The following is a 21336-nucleotide window of genomic DNA, read 5'->3' on the forward strand; positions in this document are numbered from 1 at the left end:
GGGAAAAAAAAAAAGACTTCCAATTTCAGATTTAAGTTCTAATCTATATATCTAATATTAAATTAGTTTGATTTATGAAGATATTTTAAGAGTTGAATCTAAGGAGGCGCAATAAAATAAATACAAAAAACTATCTATTTAGAAAACTAAAAAATCAAAATAGTTAAACTCATAAAATACCAAGCTATCCTAATGGATCAACTTGGTGATATATTGACTTAGAATTTAGCTGGAGTTTTTTTTTAAATTGTCTAGAAAGTTTACCTGGTTAGATTTGGATGACATAGCGAGTCAACCCATGACCTGTCCAAGGTTTTTTTTATCTAAGATGACATCATTTCATGTTTTTATTTTCTTTTAAAGATGGCTAAGATTATAAAGAGTAATAAAAAAATTGACAATAAAAACATAATCAATCACCTCGAAACAACCAACTTCAAGTACTGAAAAACAAATAAAGACCATAACAGTAGTGGCATATTTTTTGTCTAGAAAGCTTATAGTGCTCAAAAGTCTTTTAAAAATGGTTGACAAAACAAAATAATAGTTAAACGATGAGATCTTGTTATAATGAAATAAATGTTTGATATATATGTGCCATTTAATATTATTAAATCTGTTTATTATTAACAAGTAATAGATGCTATAACAATTATATCTCTTAGTTATAAAAGGACCAAACTTTCATATTGTGTGGTTATTACATGACAAAGATTATTGATGAAGTAATAACCATGAAAAAATTAAAAGTTTGATCCTTTATAACTTAGAAATATGGTTGTTATAACGTCTATTTTATGCTGACAATCAATCATTTTACTACAACAACATCACATTATTCAACTTCTACTTTGTTTTGTCAGCAACTTTAGAGAGATTTTGGAGCACTAAGAGTTATTCTCAGCATGAGATATGCCTCTACTGTTGTAGTTTTTATTTGTTTTCGGTCGATTGTTTCAAGGTGATGTTGATTTTGCTGTCAGTTTTTTTATTACTTTTTTTTTACCTCCTTTCACAGTAACATCTATTTTTCAGCATTGGCTATGTTGTTATCTATATATCCTCAATTCATGCTCCCATTGTTATGCGCTAAATGGGTTAAAATCAACTTACATCTCTCTAGATCTCTGTTTTTTTCACCAGCATTCCCATGAAGACTCAAAATCATTTGATGATGAGTATTCAGAGGATATCTGGAGCATTGTTACACTTATCCTTTACTTCTAGCTTAATGCTGCTTGGCATAAAAACTTAATCTCAGAACACTAATTTTGTTTTCTTTACATCCCACACTAAGTCTAGAAGCTTCTCTACAATGATCCCATCCCAAATATGTTTTTACTCTTCACCACTTGACATGTGGATTGAAGCCTGAGAGGTCTGAACCATTGAAGGAGTATTGTGTGGAGTACTCCCACCACGAGAAGAAATTAAGATCCTATCGCCATAAATATAGCTGAAGGGAAGCTGATTTGTTGTAACTAATTGTGTGAAACATAGGAAGGAGCATTACCTAAGCTAGGACTGACCAAAAAAAAAAAAAAAGGCCCCCTCCCCTTCTTTCCTTGTTATATGCAATGCAACCCATTTATTGAGAAAGATTAAACAGAAAGGCAACAATACTTAATTTGGTGAATTATGTGGAGTACAAGATTTTAAATACTTACTGTACTAGAGTTCTGTTTTTTTCAAATTATCACTGTCAAGCACATAACTTAAAACGACTTGGAAGGAAATGAATTTGGTTTTTGGTATGCAAGTGATGAATTTGTTAAACTTTCCCATCACTCAATATCTATATCCTTTAGTTTGGTGGCCGCAAGGGGGGGGAGGTTCGGATAGGTTAACCATGGACACCCACCAAAAACCTGAAAAAAAATACAATTCGTTACTCCTATCAAGAACACCATAAAGGGTCGGCAGGGAAAAAAAATTACTTTCCACACTTTTGAATACTGTTTTTGTCTTGCAGAAGGGCTAGACGTTTCATAATTGCCTGCTCATTATAATATCAAAATCACGACACTGGATCTTTACAGGTTCAAACAATGGACGTTACTTGTACCATCAAAGATTTCCAGCAATAGACTTGAATAAGCAACTAAGAACTCTCATTAGTTCAACAGGGATGAGAAACACCATTTTCAAGTACTCTTCACAATGCCACCACAACATTACTTCCAGTTTGAGTTGAGAACAGCAAATGGGCAGCTAGACAACATTGTAAAAGATCAAATATTCACTCTAGCTCTACTTAGCAAGTTCAGATGCTTCAGTTGTCTTAACCTCCGTTGGACATTGAGACACGTATGGTTTGAGCTGAAAATAAAAAAGACAAATCCCAGTCAGTGGTGTATGCAGAACTTATCTCCAAAAACAATCTATTCAAGGGGAATATATGCATTTTTTAGGTGTGGATGTTATGCATTATATGTGAAATATGGCCCTATTTTTCCTAGTATAAATGCTGACCACAGAACTAGCAGAATGAATACAGACCCTTCTGCTTACAAAGGCAGCGTATCATACAATGCTCTGTCTCTCATCTTTCGTTTCCTATGGAGAGCAGAACCTTGAAACTACCAAGATATCATACAAATGATGGAATTGTAATTTGACTGTCAACTACAAAGTTGATCATCAAAGTTTCCACTTTCCATTTTTTCATTGTTATGAAACAACTTCCCCAATCGAGAACCATGGTCACAAGAATACATCCTAGAGAATTCAAAAGCACACCAATACCTACTAAGATATCATGGAAAAACATGACATTTCATATCGAAACCAACAATAAGAATTGACATGACAACGACTATTTGAACAAACATAAGGGATTAGTAGGAAACCTACAGTTTTAACTTCATATGGTAGTAAAGGATTACCATCTTATACTTCCAGGCAAGTATTTGCAAAACTTACATCCTAACCAAATTATGACCTGAGAAATTTAAAGAGAGTAACATACTCTCAGAACACCAGATATTGCCACCTTATTAGCAATGCCATTTTGATACTTGATGCAAGTGCATCATCCCAAAAAAAAAATGCAACTTCAGACAAATGACAATGGTGAAATAAGATTACCTTGAAGTCAGTCAAATCAGGGACTACATAGTTGGGCAGTTTTTCCGGTACAACAACATACCCACCTGCAACAAGTTATTTAGGAAACAATAAATCATAGATTCATAATTCATACATCAACAATATTTTAAAAAATCAAGGCAGTTCAAATAAAACAGTCAAATCATATAGCTAAGTATACATATCTAATATTCTCATTTAACCATTTTGAATGTGTTAAGCATCATTGATCAATACCTCAAAGAACAGAAATAACAATCTGAATGATATACAATTCCTTATACAAAACAAAGTTGAGCTGCGAGCAGCAAGGTTGGAGCATTTTAACTCACACATTACCACTTAAAGCCTCTGATTCAGCATAATAATAATAATAATAATAAAAAAAAACACTACAGAATTGGGATTATAGTTTCCAAATACACAGAAGCATTTATCAAATACTTGGTGAGTTCACTAAAAACTCGTAATTAAATAAAAGTACAAAGTGAAATAGGACCTTTACGAGTGTGAAAACCAGTGGGCTTGCAATTCTTTCCCTTGTAGTAAGTCCGGGGAGCACGTTTTGACGAGAGAATGTCCAACGACGACGTTCGCTTCCTCCTCATTGCCCTCCCTATCCCGGTTATCAATCCCAACGGCATTTTTTCCAACAAACAAACTGTCAATCAAGCACAGAAAGAGCACAGAACAAATAAATTTCAAAGAAAATGAAAAGCTGCGATCGAATTATAAAGAGAGTGGGTGACTTATTGGGTTGTAGAGAGGTATAGTTCTGGTAGATAAGTGAAATCAATTCCCAGAGGGTTTAGTTTAAGGGTTCCTTTCTTTGCAGCTTTTTGTTACAAAATGCTTGAGAGGGACCGGACTTCCACCCAAGCAAGCAGAATGGGCTAATGAGCTATGACTATCAGAAACGGGCAGTGATATTTTTGTCTTTGAGTTTCCCTTGCTAAAGTCAAGGCATCCACATGGTCTGGTCTGGATTGAAAATTTGGAACAACCCTTCTTTAGCTTCTTTAGAATTGAACAAGAACTTATAAGTAAACCCTCAAATTTTAATTGTTGAAGTGTCCCTTTATCACAACAAAATTAAAGACATAAATTATAAAGTATTTTATAATTTAATTAGGAACTTGTTCCTTCTTTGATATTTCATTACATTTACAAATCCTAATTGATGGATGGGACATGTATTTGCTATAATTTGGCAATTATCCATTACTTTTAAAAGGATCAAACTAATCAAATCAATTGAAATGCACTCTAGAACTTACAAACTGATAGTACTGTCATTTTATAAATCAATAGTGGATCCCATCAAAATAAATAAATACATAGATAGTGAAAAACATCTGAGGTTTTTGTTTGATTTTTGCTTAAAAAACTTAAAAATGCAAAATTTTCCATACAAAAGTTGTCTCTTGAAATCTTGATTGTAAATCTTAGTTAGCATGGAGTTACCCAAATAATTGTTAAAGTACATCAATTAGAGAGCAAAAACAACACAAATGAACCTCATAGGACCAAGTAGCTAAATTAATTGATGATGATTCACAACAACAAGCTTTTGCATCGAAAAATTATAAAGATAAACTTGGTCTACAGGTACTTAATCAACTGTATCATGACTCATTAGCATAATGGTAGATTTCTCACCTTAGGGCTTAGGCATGATAGCATGTTCACAAAATTGTGAGTAGAGATGTATTCATGAAATTGTGATTAGAAAATGCCACACCTAAACAACGTCTTAGATAAAGAAGTTTGCTAAATGTCAGCATCTCTGGGGTCAGCATCAACCATCGCACAAAATTTCACCTTTCCTTTTAGCATTTCCAAATCAGAGCAACAATTTTGATAGGAATATTATCCCTATATGAATTCTATGCCCCAAAGAACAAGTTGAAAAAAAGAGAGAGGATAAAATACAATGTCCTTTTAACATTTTTAATGATTACTAATTCGTAGTGGGGACAAACAAAACCAGTAATGTAATTTTTTTTTTTTTGAATGAAAACTATTTATGCTGGAAAATTGTGCCTTAATTGTTAGAGATAGGCTTTAGTCCAGCCTTGCATGACAGTTGTATCTTCAACCTCATGTCAATCTTTGATCTATAGCATCTGCTCAATACACAAATTCTTGTTTTAACCATTTTGTTTTCCCCACTTATGATACAAGGGCACATTTTTTGGTGGAAGGAGGCAACGTGGTGAAGGAAGCTCAAGGTGGTGAGAGAAGGGATGGGGTTGTTTAGGTGAGGAAGGAGGTGGAGGAGAGAGATGAGGGGAATAGACCAATCTGTCAAAAATAGATCGGTTTCAAAGGTTGCGCCAGTCCTACCACCACAACTAATAAAAATATTTTGTTGCGAGAGTTCCACTAACACAACAAATAAAAAATATTTGTTGCGCTAGTAGGACTGCCGCAACAAAATATTTATTGCAGCAGTTGTACTGGCACAGTTAGGGAAATTTTTATTTTTTGTTGCACCGGTGAGACTACGGCAACAAAAGAGATGTGCTATTTGCCCAATTTTTCTCCTTTTGTGCTATTTACCCAAATAAGTATGTTGACTATGCTAATTTGAAAGGAAAAACAAAACTCAAAAAATTAAGATCCGATTACCATGAACATAGCTATAGGGTAATTGATTGGCTGCAACTAATTGTCTGAAACATAGCAAGGACCATTAACTAAGCTACGACCAACTGAATAAAAAAAGGCCCCCCTCCCCCTTTTTCCTTGTTATATGCAATGCGGCACATTTCTTCAGAAAGATTAACAGACAGAAAGGAAACAATACTTAATTTGGTAACTTATGTGGAGTACAAAACTTCAGATACTGACTATACTGCTAAAAGTTTTGGTATTTTTTTATTACTCCTATTATGCTATTGCAAAGACTAAAAAGGGTATATCATATGTTTCAAAATACAAATGTATCTTTGGAATTGGTGATATAAAATTGCATACCAGGTGTGTGTGTGTGAGTGTCATGGAATTTTTCTTTTCCAGTGAATTATAAGTCATTTATGTGTTAATCTATCAATGTAGTAAAATCTTTCTATGACATAGTCAAATTTCAATTATTAGTTTATTTTTAGGTTCCAGTTGTTATTTTGTACATACTGTGGAGATTGCAATGACTGCATCGCACCTACATGTTGAGGAATTCTTCCAATCAAAAGATTTTTTGACAGATTTAGAAATTGCAATCCTCCAAGGCTTGTTATTTCCTTAGGAATCTCTCCTGATAATTTATCATCAGAAAAATCTATACTGCTAACTAAGTTATGAGTAGTGCTATACTCAAACTAGTTTTCCTTTCAACACCAGCATTAAGCACATTGAACAGAGAGGGACACAAGGCCACCGCACAGTCTTACTAGTTTTCTCTCCTAGCTTTTCAATTACTTGTTTTTCCATTTTATATATATATAGGGGGTTTAAATTAAACAAAGCCGAATAACATTCAACCCCCTAACCAAATCTTAGTATGATTATATAACCATTATATAAAAAGAGAAGAAGAAGATGAATTACCTGGAAAGAGAGTGCGTTCCAGTCAACAATGGTGGCTAGATCAGTTGTTGCCTTCAGTGGTGGCCGTGGTTAAAATGTCGAAGATTGAAGGTCAGTACTCGATAGTAGCAGCTGGAAGCAGATTGGCAAAGTGTTTTAGGCTAGTGAAGAACTGAAGGGAACTAGGGATTCATCTCATTGTGCGTGGTGGCTGCCAGTGAGGGAAGCTAGGGGTTCATATTTTTCATTTAAAAGGCGTCGTTTTAAAAGTTAGAAGTTTTAATTTAAACACGAAACGAGTTTAACAACATTTGAAAAGAAATAGCCCCTTGTACCACGATAAAAAAATGTTTAAAGTGTACTCTAAAAAACAAATTTAAATATGAAATGAATAATATTTTGATCAAACGTAAAAATATTTAATTTATCTTAGTTAACTTGGGTTGATCTGAAAATTTATAAGGATAATTTTGAATTTTTTTAAAAATATTCAATCTCAAGTTAACTCAATATTAAAAAATAAAATCGATGAAAAACAACATTTGATTAAAAAAACAAAGTGAATTTAAATCAACCAAACAAATCCACAACGAAAGTTATGTACATTATTGAATTCAATAAATTTTTTATATCATAGATTATCTTTCATTTAATTACACGATAATATAGCGCAAAATATTTTTTTTGTGAAACAATATATTTTTTAAAAGTAAAAAATCATGACAAACACGTGGGGTCGAGATAGCGAAAATAGATCATTGACAACAAATATGAAATTGCATTCTTTTAAGTTTGAGTTAAATAAAAAAACTAGATCAACGATAACTAAAGGTGAAATTATATTTATTTTATAAAAAAATTAAAGGACATGAAAAGCATTAAACAAAAACAAAAAAAAAAAACAAACAATAAATCAGATGTCACAAATCAACTTGTCAAACTACTACATAAATAATGGACTCAATTGGGTTCAGTGGTTTGTTTTATCATCTTTTTAAATCATATATGAAGTTGTAAAAAAAAAAAACCTAGTCGTGTGGGCTTGGGCATTAAAAAAACAACCCATGTGTGTGGGCCTTTTAGCCCAGCCAACGCAATGAGCATATCTTATTTTTTTATAATTTCTTAAAGGAGAGGACCAATTTTTATATAGAAAAAGAAAATAAACAATCCGTTGCTTGCTTTCTATTGTTGTTGGAAAATTAGGAGTCCGAATTTTTTTCAATTTAAAACTCAATTTTAGTCAAAAACACCTAGAAAACACCATAAACACCTTGATAAACCTATCTATGGCCACCAAAAAACATCTCAAAAAACCAAAATCAATTCAAAACTAAAATAATTCTCGTGGTTGGATCTACTTCCTCGGGCAAGAAAAAGAGAAAAAACACATAGGTCAAACTACCTTTATAAAATGGAACTCATTGTCACCAAAATAACACCTAGGATAGCCCATTGGCCTGCACTAAGCAAGAAAAATGACCAAACAAAAAAAATGGGATTGGTAACGTGTTTTTTAAAGAAATGAAAATATTTTATATATAAATTTAAAATCAGCTGCATATTAGACGATATTTTTATCTAGCATTGAGAAGGTAACACATGGGATTAATCTAGGTCATTCCGGGTTAACATGGGAAAGTTGCGGGTATAATCTTGAAAAAAAAACTAAGAACCTAAATCTCAAATTAATTTAATGTTGAAGGATAAAATTGACACAAAAAAAGTGAACTTAAGTCAACCAACCAAACTCTCGATGCAAGTCATGTACGCCATTAGATTCCATAATTTTTTTATTTCATAAATTATTTTTTATTTAATAGATTTACATCAAAATAAAGCAAATGTAATATTTTCTAAAAAGAAAAAAAATGATAGACACGGAGACTGAGATGGTAAAAGCAAATCGTTGATAACAAAGGGTGAAACACCAATTTTTTTAATTTTAAGTTAATTAAAAAAATAGATCATCGATAATAAAGGATGAAATTGCATTTGTTTTTTAAAAAACTGAGGTACTAAAAGTTCATTTATTTTAAAAAAAACCGAAAAACATGGGGGACTAAAGTAAATTTTTTGTATGAAATTCAAAGCCACCACTTATATCACTCACCATATTCATTTTGGTTTTCTCACTTTCAATCCAACCTTTCAAAAAAAAATGTAATTAAATGCAAATTTTGGCTTAAAAGGGCTCAATTGTGTAAAAAAAAAGTTTTAATATCAAAATGATTTTTTTTTTGTAAAAATTGACTATTCCAATCCATAATGATTTGTGAGAGAGTGCACAATGAAAATCCCACATGTTTTAGCTTCACGCTTAATATCTTGGTTATGTCTCACTCCAGTTTAGCATGGTCACTTGGATATTCGGTTGACTCATTGAATCACTTGAATTTGATTAACTAAGCTTTATTGATGATTCAAAATAAAATTTGACACGTCCAAGTTGTAAGTTGATGGATTACCATGTTGAACTACCACATCAAATTAGAAAACTTCATAGAAGATTTAAAAGAAAACTCAACCTCACCAAGTCTTGGATTGATGAATTACCAAATTGATTTATTAAGTCGAACCAAGTTTTATATCTATGCTTATTAGCGAAGAGAAAAAAAAAATCGGTCTTTGAAATGTATGAACACAATCAATCCATCTGGTAAATATCCTCACGTGACTTAATCGACCTGACGGGTCAAAAAATAACTTGAACGATAATAAAAATATGGTTTGACTTCACAAAAAATTCCAATATGACAATTTTTTATTAAAAAAATATTGAGATGATAATATATTAAATCAGTCCAAGTTTCACAGCTTAACCCATCAAACTTGTTATTCGGGTTGTGAACTTTACTAGGTTTAATAAAAAAAAATGTTAATTATTTTTTACTTAATTATGTAATAAAAAATTATAAGCTCGTAAAATTGAGCATCCATCAAATTCCAAGATGTTTGTTTGAGACCGTTGCAAACTATGAAAAACAAATTATAAAGCCCAAATTGATGAAATAGGAAAAAAGTCTATAAGAAAATTAATAAAAATTCAATGTTAAAGGATTAAATTGAAGAAAAAATATATAAAAAAACAAAAAAAAAAAACAAGTCAGGCAGTGATGGGCCAAGCCAACGTGCCTAGCCCTAACAAAAAAACCCAAGCTCATGTCTATTTTTTATTTTTGCATCAAGAGTGAACGACGAATCAAACCAATGTTGAAGAATGAAATAGAAAAAAAATCAACGAAAACCCAATGTTAAATAATAAAATTGAGATAAAATCAATGAAAAAAAAGCTAAGTGTTGATGGGTCAGGCCCATGTGTCTAGCCTTAACTGAAAAGCCCAGATGTCTTTGGGTTTGGAAGCCTAAAGTTATGCTTGATTTTTTTTTATTAGGAGCGGACAACGCATTATCCACTCATGGGTTTTATTTTTGCATTGTCTGCTTCAAGTTTTTTTTTTTAATATATGACACATGTTGTAGCAGCAGGCAACCAATTGCCTACCTCACACTCTAGAACTCGACCACTATTGTGATGGTTGAAGGAAATGAAGGAATGTGTTTTGGCCTAAAAAATTATTTTCCGGCTATTTTTACCTGAAAAGACCATAAAAATCTCAATAAACCATCAACCAACGTTAAAACACCATAAAATCACTCAAAAAACAATTGAATCAAAGAATTATAAACTAAGCCCGATTTACCTTTTCAACATGTCTAAAGAATAAACCATTACCATCGAACTTTTCTTGTCGAATGAAATCCTTTAATATAAAAAACAATGGGTTTTATTGTTGAAAGTAGTTATTCACCAACTTTCTCTTTTCTTCATTATTTTCAAGCACCTTTCTCTCTATTTTTTCAAACTTCAAATGTGAAATGTTAAGAAAATAAATTTTTATATCAAAATTAAAATTGCAAAAACTAAAGGGATTGCAAAGTAAGAATAAGAAAAATTGGTTGACTAAAAATGACCTTTTCTACCAAATTTGAGATTGGCCATGAGGTTTGTTTTTATTTTACACTTTGGTCCTCTATTGTTGATTGCTTTATTTATTTAATTTTTGTTGATAAATTAATTATGAAATTGGGCATAAAAGACCATTTGAAGCAAGAAATTTAAATTTGACAGCAAGGTATTTTTGTATTTTGACAAAGGATTTTTTGGTTGTTATAATTTGAGCTAAGGAGCAATTTGACATTTGACCAAATATAAAAAATTATAAACAATTAAAATGCATTGTGAAACTACAAAAATACCCTTAAAAGAAAATATTTAAATATAAAGTCAAGGGACTTTTTGCAATGACTTTTGTGTAATTATTAAATCAGTTTAGGGGTAATTTGATATTTGACTTAATAAAAAAAAGGACAAGTGCATGTAGCGCACTCACTAATGCATGAAAGGTGCCTGCACCCTTTAGGCGTTGTGCATGGAGCCTCCTGACATCTAAAACTATGATTCCACCGTGTAATTGGAAGTGCCTCTGTGTTCTCTTGCTTTGTGGAGATGCGTGTGTCGGTGTTGATAGTTTGGTTTATCATTAGTTGTTGACCCTCTTGATTATTGATATTTTAACTTTAGTCTTTAGTGTTTGGATTCCTAATTTTTTTTCTTAGCCTTTTTATAAAAGTTTTATTTGTTTTTAATTTCATCATTCCATCCTAATTTGCTATATATGATTTGTTTTTCAATTTAGTCCTTATTCTTTTGATTTCTAATTTTTTTTTCCTTGGTCCTTTTGTAAATTTTTTATGGGTTTTTAATTTCATCATTCAATTTAAATTGATGGTATTATGTTTTTTATTTTGATTCTTATTTTTTTTATTTCTAGTTTTTTTTAGCCCTTTTGTAAAAGTTATTATTATTTTCAATTTCACCCTTCAATCAAAAATTTATTTTTATTTTTATGTCAATTTTGATCCCCATTCTTTTAATTTTTAGATCCTTTTGTTAAATTGGTTTTTCTTTTTAATTTCAGCTATTAATCAAACATAAAATTTGTTTTGATTCTTATTTTTTTAATTCTTATTTTTTTGAATCCTTTTGTATAATTGAAATTCTTTCTTCAATATTATTTTTCAATATTTGATTGATTGAGGAATTAAACTTAATGTTTTTTTTTTTTCATATAGGGTGCTTCAAGTCTAATAAGGGTGCTTCAAGTCTAATAATTCGGGTAACGAGTTTGAAAAGTTAACACAAGTTTTTTTTTATTAAAAAAAGGCTTTATTTTTTTACTGAGTTTTTTCCAATCTCATGATTTGGGCCGCGGGTTTGGTGGGATATCCTGAGTTGACTCGGCCTTGATTATCGAGATTACATGTTTATCATGCTAACTCGGGTTGACCAGAATCAATCTTTTTGTTATTTTTACCACATTTTGTTTTTTTATATTTAAGAAGTTGTAAATTAAGATATATTGTTTATCATATTTTTTTAAAATATTTTTCCTTTAAGTTTTTCTAATCAATTTTTTTTTATATAAATGTGATCTAATTATTATTATTATTATTATTTTTACCTAATTGAAATAAAACTACTTTATTTGATCCGGCAGCATCTATGACCCGAGATGTCGATTTTTTTTTTAAACAAATCATGCTTTTGATTCACGAACATTATTTCTTGCGCGAAAAATTATTCCAGCATCGCCGCGAAGCGCTGACACAAAAGATAGTTTACCAAATCATGTGATTCAGTTTTCCGAAGGTAACTGAAAATGCCATAAACAGTAGGAACCCCACATGTTTGAGATCAGATATATGACATTCTGTGTCCCCATCAAACAAACACACACCGCTTACCATCACCAAAATGTACCACTTCTTGCCACTCATGATCATGTACCAGTAATTAGCAGCAACAGCTCTCTATTCCCCCTCAAACTACAAAACATGAACTTAGTTCACTCTCCTTCACACTCACTACAACTCCCCAAATTCATTTCCCATTTCCAAAATACCCCAAAATTCTATCCTCCAAAAAGAGTTACCACTTCCAATTTAGAAACAATTGGCAGTAACATTTTTAGTAATTCAACAGCATTGATTCCCATTAAAGCAGCAAGTGAAGGAGTGGATACAGCTGTAGTAGTGGTGGAGGAGGAGGAGCCTAAATTGAAAAAAATTCAGGTGTTTGAAGGCCATCCTGCACCATTTGGTGCAACAGTTCGTGATGGTGGTGTCAATTTTGCTATATTTTCTGCCGACGCAGTTTCTGCTACTCTTTGCTTGATTTCACTCTCTGATTTGCCTGAGGTTGATTGATATTCAAAACCCTTTTTTGGTTTTCGGTAGTAGCTTTGTTGTTTGTCTAAAGTTCATATTTTTAGCAGAGTTGAAGATCCATTTTTTAGTTTTTGATTGTAGCTTTCTCATTGGGTTTAAAGTTCACGTTTTTATGAAGTTGAATTGATTCTTGATTGTAGCTCTATCATATGCTTTATAGTTTCCATTTTTATGGAGTTGGAAACCACCCATTTGATCCTTGATTGCTTTTTTGTTTTGAAGTTCACGATTTTTAATGAGTTTTTTCTGTGAATGAATTGTAGAGGCTATTTTATAACAGTGAAGAATGATTGTAGTAGAGTCTTGTTGTTTGTTTAAAGTTCTTACTTTTTGTTGGAGTTGAAACCCATTTCGATTCTTGATTATAGGTTTATCGTTTACTTTGAAGTTCACATTTTTATGGAATAGGAAACGCCCTTTTGATCCTCGATTGCTTTCTTGGTTTGAAGTTCACGTTTTTAATGAGTTTTTGCTGTAAATGAATAGTAGAGGCTATATTATAATGGTGAAGAATGATTGTAGTAGTAGTTTTGTTGTTTGTTTAAGTTCATACTTTTTGATGGAGTTGAAGACCCATTTCGATTCTTGATTATAGGTTTATTGTTTACTTTGAAGTTCACATTTTTATGGAATAGGAGACGCTCATTTGATCGTCGACTGCTTTCTTGGTTTAAGGTTAACGTTTTTAAGAGTTTTTGCTGTGAATAAATAGTGGAGGGTATATTATAATGGTGAAGAATGATTGTGGTTGTCATTTTTCTTTTAGTTGTTTTGTCTGGTAGTTTCATGCTTAATAAGTTTCTCATTTGAGGGTACCTCGAATGATTATTTTTATGGCCATTTGCTGATGCAGAATAGAGTGACTGAGCAGATTTTTCTTGATCCTTTGACCAACAAGACTGGAGATGTTTGGCATGTGCTTTTGAAAGGAGATTTTAAAGATATGCTATATGGGTACAAGTTTGATGGGAACTTTTCTCCTGAAGTAGGACTTTACTATGATCCTTCTAAGATCGTATTGGATCCTTATGCAAAAGTTAGTTTCTTCCGTTACCTTTTTCATCATCTGGTGTTGTTCATAAAGGTTTTGCTTTGTGTAGTTATAAGCAAATGCTATGAGCTCTGATATTCTATTCATTTGTCTAGTCAGTTATTAGCAGAGGGGAGTTTGGTGTTTTGGGGCATGATGATAATCGATGGCCTCAAATGGCCTGCATGATACCCACTGCAGAAAACAAGGTACTTGAGGCATAATTCTCTTACTTAATGTGTGCGTAAATTTGATGCCTTATTTACTCAAAAGGGGCTACCAAGCAGTATCCCTTAAATTACTAGTCAGTTTACAAAGAAATTAGCAAGGAATTGTATTATTATACACTCGCAGGCAGGGAATCTGCTAAATTTGAAAAAGGCTTCCAATTGTATTTCGATACCTGTTCCATACTTGTTTATTTGACTATTGCCCTAACTTTAGTTAAAGCATTTGGCCATTGATTTCAGTTTGATTGGGAGGGAGATTCACCATTAAAGCATCCACAAAGAGATCTAATAATATATGAAATGCATGTTCGAGGGTTTACACAGCATGAATCAAGCAGGACTGAATTCCCTGGTACATACCTTGGTGTAGTGGAGAAGCTTGATCATTTGAAGGTATGTTTCAAAGACGTATGTTTTATCTCATGAGCAGTTCTCTGCATTTGTTTTAAGAAAAATTGTTGTTCATAATTGCACAAAATCCTCATTTTTGTTGTTTTTGTGATTACAATTAATGGATTCCAAAATTCAAAGACGTATGTTTTATCTCATGAGCAGTTCTCTTCATTTGTTTTAAGAAAAAATGTTGTTCATAATTGCACAAAATCCTCATTTTTGTTGTTTTTGTGATTACAATTAATGGATTCCAAAATTCTTCTTTTAGTGCATTTTGAATTTTACCTTGTGTATGATCCTTCAGATATGTTTAACTGTGTAATGTCTTGCTGAAGCTGCGTTTGTTTTACTTGCACCACTGGAGATTGTGCAATTATGAGTAATCTATAGCTGCATGTTTTTATTAACCATTTACTGTGTTTTATCTCATGAGCAGTTCTCTTCATTTGTTTTAAGAAAAAATGTTGTTCATAATTGCACAAAATCCTCATTTTTGTTGTTTTTGTGATTACAATTAATGGATTCCAAAATTCTTCTTTTAGTGCATTTTGAATTTTACCTTGTGTATGATCCTTCAGATATGTTTAACTGTGTAATGTCTTGCTGAAGCTGCGTTTGTTTTACTTGCACCACTGGAGATTGTGCAATTATGAGTAATCTATAGCTGCATGTTTTTATTAACCATTTACTGTTTTTTCAGGAACTTGGTGTCAACTGCATAGAGTTAATGCCATGCCATGAATTCAATGAGCTTGAGTACTACAGTTACAATTCTGTCTTGGGTGACTACAAGTATGATAATTTCCTTCTTGTCAGTGACTTTCTTTGGGATACTATTGAAGATTATTAGCTCATGAATGTTTCCTAGAAGATCTATGTTACATTTTATATAACTAAACAGCTCCTAAGTGAGTCCTTGTATGGCAAATTTCATATTTGGAGTTCATCAAGATCTTTGACAGTTTGCTTCTTTGATTGCCTGTAGCCTCTGAATGCTTACTGGTCAAAGATTTTTTAGTTTATTAAAAATGATAAATTATTGCGACCCTAGAGATGTCCACCTTATTCTCCTGTTTGTAATTTTTTTGCTATCTTTCTGTCTTTCCTTTTCTTTCACCTATTGGAAAATAAAATGACAGTATTGATGATTGACGATGTTTGAGGAACAGCATAATGATGCATTACATTTCATATGATGCTTACCAACAGTTTCTTCTACAGGGTTAATTTTTGGGGATATTCTACCGTCAATTACTTTTCGCCTATGACAAGATACTCATCTGCTGGCACAAGGAACTGTGGCCGAGATGCAATTAATGAATTCAAGCTTCTTGTTAGAGAAGCACATAAACGAGGAATTGAGGTGACAACTTGCTGCATTATGATATATGATAAAGCATGTCTTTGGTGAGTTTATCAAATATTAGTTTCTAAATTTACTCGAGCAGGTGTTCATGGACGTTGTTTTCAATCACACAGCGGAAGGAAATGAGAAAGGTCCCATTCTGTCTTTCAGAGGAGTTGATAACAGTATCTATTACATGCTTGCTCCTAAGGTAAAGTTCTTGATATTGTAGCAATTCCATTCTGGTCCAAAATATTTTACAAAACATACCAACATATTGCTGCTATATGTTAATTTCCTCTTGTGGGAGAAAAACATGCTTCTAATATCCCAAGTTTGTCTGTATTCATATTTGTTAAGATTTATGGTGCAATCAATACTTCTTCAGTTCATCACTTAAATAAGAAGCCATTACTTTTTATTCTTTTTTTTAAAATATCTAACAATAAATTGAAAATATGCTGAAATGGTATCACAACATTGCTTTGTGGCCCATATTTTTTTTTTGAATTTATTATACTGTATTGGCTTTATGGATACCTGTTCTGTCTCCATGTCCCACTTTTGAGTTTTTATGTTGTCTCTGTCACAACATGGCGAAACTCGATAGTTTGAAGAAATCCAATGAGGAAAAAGAATATAAGAATTTGGATGCTTTTCAAAAGATAGAATTTGTGATATCTTTTATCTTAACACATTATTATTGTGATTTATCATGAGCTAAGTTTTACTTTATGGTATTTCAGGGAGAGTTCTATAATTATTCAGGTTGTGGCAACACATTCAATTGCAACCATCCTATCGTGCGTCAATTTATATTGGACTGCTTAAGGTAGAAGCACATGAGCTTTCTATTCTGAATTTCTGGCTAATCTGTAAAGCAAAATGGACAAACTAGAAACAGATATTTATCGGCTTTGTTATGTTTCTTGATTGCACCTTATGAATTTAGTTTCGACATAAGAAAAGGTCATGGTTTAAAACTGTGAGTTACTTTAATCACATGTTACTTGTTCATTGCGCTTTGTGTCTAGGCTACATGAAAATGTTGTGCTTAAGTGCACCTTCAGCTTTGTAAACACCCATCACAAAGGTAAGTGGAAGGTTTTCATTTCACATGAGGTTTTTGTGGTGAGGCATTCTTAAGAGTTTTTTTTTTTTCCTCTTCTCTTATTGAGGTTCGCTGTTGAATAAATTCGGATGGCTGATGGTCTATGAGGCCATTAAAATAGCCTCGGATCATAGATTAAAGGAATTTCCTAAAATCCAAAGTTATTTTTTTACTTGTTTCAGTTGATAATGCTGTGGATGTTATTTAATGCATTTAAATGCTGGCAATGCTTCATGAAATGGCATATCTTGAGGGCCTTTATGTTTCGTCCCTCATCCTGTTTCTATGGGTGAAAGGATTGTATGCCAGTTGTTAAACATGTGTATGCTTTATCGTTATTCCTTCTGTCATTCTTGATTGGTTGCCTTTTATTGTTGCTTTGCTTACACTATGGGTTTTTCTCTCATGTTTGTTATTCTTTAAATGCAATTCTTCTTCTTTACTGTGATATGAGCAGGTCTCACTATTTCATTTTTGTCTTGCAGATATTGGGTGACAGAGATGCACGTAGATGGCTTCCGCTTTGACCTTGCTTCTATTATGACTAGAAGTAGTAGGTTGTACCTATTTTTTCACTGTAGCCCCTGTTCTTGTTCACTTGTGTTGAAGACTGGACGTTTCAATTTTTATGTTGATGAGTTTTTTTTTCCTCTTAACCAGTCTCTGGGATGCAGTTAATGTATTCGGGAGTCCCATAGAAGGTGACTTGCTGACAACTGGCACTCCTCTCAGCAGCCCTCCATTGATTGACATGATGAGTAATGATCCCATACTCCGTGATGTTAAGGTACATGTTTTTTTATTTCTTTCTCCATGCTCCCCAGGAAGTGTGCTCAGATCAGTTAAGCTCACAACATCAATTTAAATCCTCTCACAATGTCTTGGATAGCTTATAGCTGAAGCATGGGATGCGGGAGGATTGTATCAAGTTGGGATGTTTCCCCATTGGCGTATTTGGTCAGAATGGAATGGGAAGGTAAGTGTGAATTTAAAATTGTCAATTCTATCATTCCAATTGGTGACTCAAGGTTCTCAATGCGATGCTGCATGGATAACCAAAATACATAGGCAGTCTATTATACCCCTTCCATTTCTTTCACCTTGTTATCAAGAGGAAAAAAGTTTAGCAACTTTAACTTTAGCATTTTCATTTCTATCTCTATCAAGTTTTTGCTTGTTTTGATTTACAATCTGTTTCTTTTTCTAGTATCGAGACATTGTGCGGCAGTTCGTTAAGGGGACAGATGGTTTTTCTGGGGCTTTTGCTGAATGCCTCTGTGGGAGCCCGAATTTATACCAGGTGTGTCTTTAGTCTCTCTTTGTTCAGTTCTCATCTCTGTTAACCTTTTATTGGACAGCATTAATCTTGTTTACTGGTATGAACCTTTTCTTTTATTTATTTGTGCAATTACTTTTTTGCTTTTGTACTCTCTAAATGACAAATTTGCAGTGCACTATTCATTGTCTCAAAAATGATTTATATCATGAAATTGGGTATGCGAATATTATTATATGACATGAAAGGAGAATGACTGAACTGTAATTTACTACTACTTCTTGACCTTTCATTTCAAGTGTCCTCTTCGTGTAACCAATTTCGTAATGTGTAGCTGCACTCATATAGTCCTGGTTTAGTTACCAGACCATTTAATGCACTCTCCGTACTTGACTGATATATAATGATATAGTTGCTGGACTGTCCAAAGGGAAATCTACTAAATATATGACATAGATACTTGATGTAACACAAGATAGATTCTAATTCCTGGAGCATATTCTGCTCTATGATCCATTTGAGCATGTTATTTTGAAATTCTATTCCGCAACATTGTAATTTGTGGTTTCTAAATGAGTCAATGGATCAGGAAGGAGGAAGGAAACCATGGAACAGCATCAACTTTGTATGTGCACATGATGGTTTTACTTTGGCTGATTTAGTGACATATAACAAGAAGCATAACTTGGCAAATGGCGAAGACAACAATGATGGAGAAAATCATAACAATAGCTGGAATTGTGGACAGGTATTAACCTTAACAAAAAAACTCTATGCTTTTTATCTTGAAAAAATAAAAAATAAAAAAACCAAGTACTCTATGCTTGTACTTGGGTTTTGTTTGGGCCATGTCATAAGTAATTTATCTGGAATGCACAAGTATATGAGGTTTAGGGCACATAGAGACCGCTATAATTTATCTAACTTGTACACTTGTTCATTTGCATTGAATTAAGCATTCATTTCTTGCTGTAGTAAGTGAGCAACATGACAAAATGGTTAAATATTGCAAGAACTCTTTCTGCTACTCATACTCCCCTTCTCAGGTTTTGTGATGGCAATTGTTGTTTTTCCTAGTACTTGCATTAGACTATTAAAGCGCATGGTTTATGTCAATTCATTTTGTTTCATCAAAATGATTACATAGGAGGGTGAATTTGCCAGCATTTCAGTGAAGAAATTGCGAAAACGACAAATGAGAAATTTCTTCCTGTGTCTCATGGTTTCACAAGTAAGGCTCAAATTCTACTCTTGTTCTTGCATTTACATATCTTTCAGCCTGATGGTTTAACAAATGACATTTCTCTTATCTGACCAGGGTGTTCCAATGATATACATGGGTGATGAATATGGTCACACAAAAGGGGGAAACAACAATACATATTGCCATGATAACCATGTAACTTTCTACACCCAACCACCGCTCAGATGCTCATATCCTCAATCAAAGCTTACTGTTGATTATGTTCACTATTTGTCCACTACCATGCAGATTAACTACTTCCGCTGGGATAAGAAGGAAGAATCCTCATCAGACTTCTTTAGATTTTGCCGCCTCATGACCAAGTTCCGCCAGTGAGTATATCCTTGACGTGAACTCTACTTATGCATTTGCCTTTCTTTTCACTCGTTTCTCTCCCCGGATTCATCTTATGAGTAGTCAACTTGCAGTGAATGTGAGTCCCTTGGCTTGAATGACTTCCCAAAAGCAGAGAGGCTGCAATGGCATGGTCATGATCCTGGAACACCAGATTGGTCAGAAACAAGCCGTTTTGTGGCCTTTACACTGGTATGCTTTCTCACTGCAACTAGCATGTCACTTCTTGCTGTTATACTTTCTGGGCATGTGATTGAACAAGAAAAAAGAAATATTAGGAGTGGCTATGCATTCAAAACTTGTGACCATTTTGAGCGCGGGCATAACCACCAAATGCGTGCTTCATGATTTTAAGTTGAACTTATTAGAGCCCAAAGATGGGACTCGTGCATAACAAACAGTACTGAGGACACAGGAGGAAGATGGAAGTAGGGAAAACTTGCTGAAATAATTCCAAGTCTCACAAGGTTTTCCATATTAATTATAGCTGGTTCTATCCCAGAATGAGTGGATTTTTTTATTACTGTTTCTGCCGTTGATCTCAATCTTCTGCATACACCCTCTTGCCACTTTGCTTTCTCAAACTAATTTATGCATTAATGGTTCCCTTTTCTTTTATTTTATTGTCAGTTCAGGACATCCTTGGTTTATATGATTTATCACTTCTTGATATGCTTTGAGCCAGATTGACTCGGTGAAGGGCGAGATCTACATCGCCTTCAATGCTAGCCATTTGGCAGTTACCATTACACTGCCAGAACGGCCAGGATACAGATGGGAGCCCCTGGTAGACTCTGGCAAGCCTGCACCGTTTGATTTCCTTTCTAGTGACATCCCAGAAAGAGACCTCGCAATTAAACAGTATTCTCACTTCCTTGAGGCCAATCTATACCCTATGCTTAGTTATACTTCCATCATCCTCGTACTCTCTCCCAACGACAATGCTTAACTGTCTAAACCTGGAACCAACAATGTGTGCAAGTCATATTGTATGGAAGGGGGAAAAGAACCCTTGAAAGTTGAAGAAAAGAAGTTTACAAGGATTTCAGATATAGTTGGGGCAATAAATGTTTCCCCTAGAAGCTGGAAGCATAATGTATAGATATGGTTTAGAAGTGGGAGTATGAAAGTTGTGTATAATTTTCATCGCAATAAGCATGTGATTTCTTCACAGCAGATCATGTTGACGAGAATCATTCTGGAGGTTGCCACCAACCTGTATGTGTTTAATCATTTATGCTTGAAGTAGTTTGTTTAGCGCTTGAATTTATTTATTGTTTCTAAAATTGCTGATGGTTGCTGCTGTTCTTATTTGACCATGAACATAATTCGAGGGGCTACCCCGATAATCTATGGGGTATATGTATCCTCCCTGGTCAAGGGGGTTTCAAGACTCTTGATTATAGGTTTAGTTAGTGTTTGGAAATCTGGTCTCATCAGTTGTATTT

General features: G+C 33.3%; 2 protein-coding genes across 5 annotated transcripts; one reads left to right on the plus strand and one right to left on the minus strand.

Moving 5' to 3' along the window:
* Positions 1–1984: 1984 nt before the first annotated feature.
* LOC7474705 (uncharacterized) lies at positions 1985–6900 on the minus strand. 2 transcript variants are annotated; one of them, XM_002308955.4, is made up of 4 exons: positions 6637–6895; positions 3587–3748; positions 3088–3152; positions 1985–2319 (listed from the first exon to the last, which is right to left on the minus strand). In XM_002308955.4, the coding sequence occupies exons 2-4, from the start codon at positions 3729–3731 to the stop codon at positions 2251–2253; spliced, it is 279 nt and encodes a 92-aa protein (XP_002308991.1). In that variant the 5' UTR covers positions 3732–3748; positions 6637–6895; the 3' UTR covers positions 1985–2250. The 2 variants fall into 2 exon arrangements, with proteins under 2 accessions (XP_002308991.1, XP_052309427.1); XM_052453467.1 differs by lacking the exon at positions 1985–2319 and adding an exon at positions 2859–2941 and having other exon boundaries at positions 6637–6900.
* A 5324-nt stretch (positions 6901–12224) lies between these two features.
* Positions 12225–21145, plus strand: LOC7485483 (isoamylase 1, chloroplastic). Of its 3 annotated transcripts, none has more exons than XM_052454263.1 (18): positions 12225–12876; positions 13760–13942; positions 14053–14145; positions 14407–14559; positions 15260–15351; positions 15781–15922; positions 16008–16115; positions 16651–16736; positions 17501–17572; positions 17676–17802; positions 17905–17991; positions 18223–18315; positions 18881–19039; positions 19439–19522; positions 19610–19690; positions 19784–19866; positions 19963–20080; positions 20524–20669. In XM_052454263.1, exons 1-18 carry the CDS (start codon positions 12364–12366, stop codon positions 20566–20568), a joined length of 2319 nt encoding a protein of 772 aa, XP_052310223.1. In that variant the 5' UTR covers positions 12225–12363; the 3' UTR covers positions 20569–20669. The 3 variants fall into 3 exon arrangements, with proteins under 3 accessions (XP_052310223.1, XP_024458347.2, XP_006381137.3); XM_024602579.2 differs by having other exon boundaries at positions 20519–20662; XM_006381075.3 differs by having other exon boundaries at positions 12227–12876; positions 20574–21145.
* The last annotated feature ends 191 nt before the right edge of the window (positions 21146–21336 follow it).

This window comes from Populus trichocarpa, chromosome 6 (genome assembly GCF_000002775.5).
Source record: "Populus trichocarpa isolate Nisqually-1 chromosome 6, P.trichocarpa_v4.1, whole genome shotgun sequence".
Lineage (NCBI taxonomy): Eukaryota > Viridiplantae > Streptophyta > Magnoliopsida > Malpighiales > Salicaceae > Populus > Populus trichocarpa.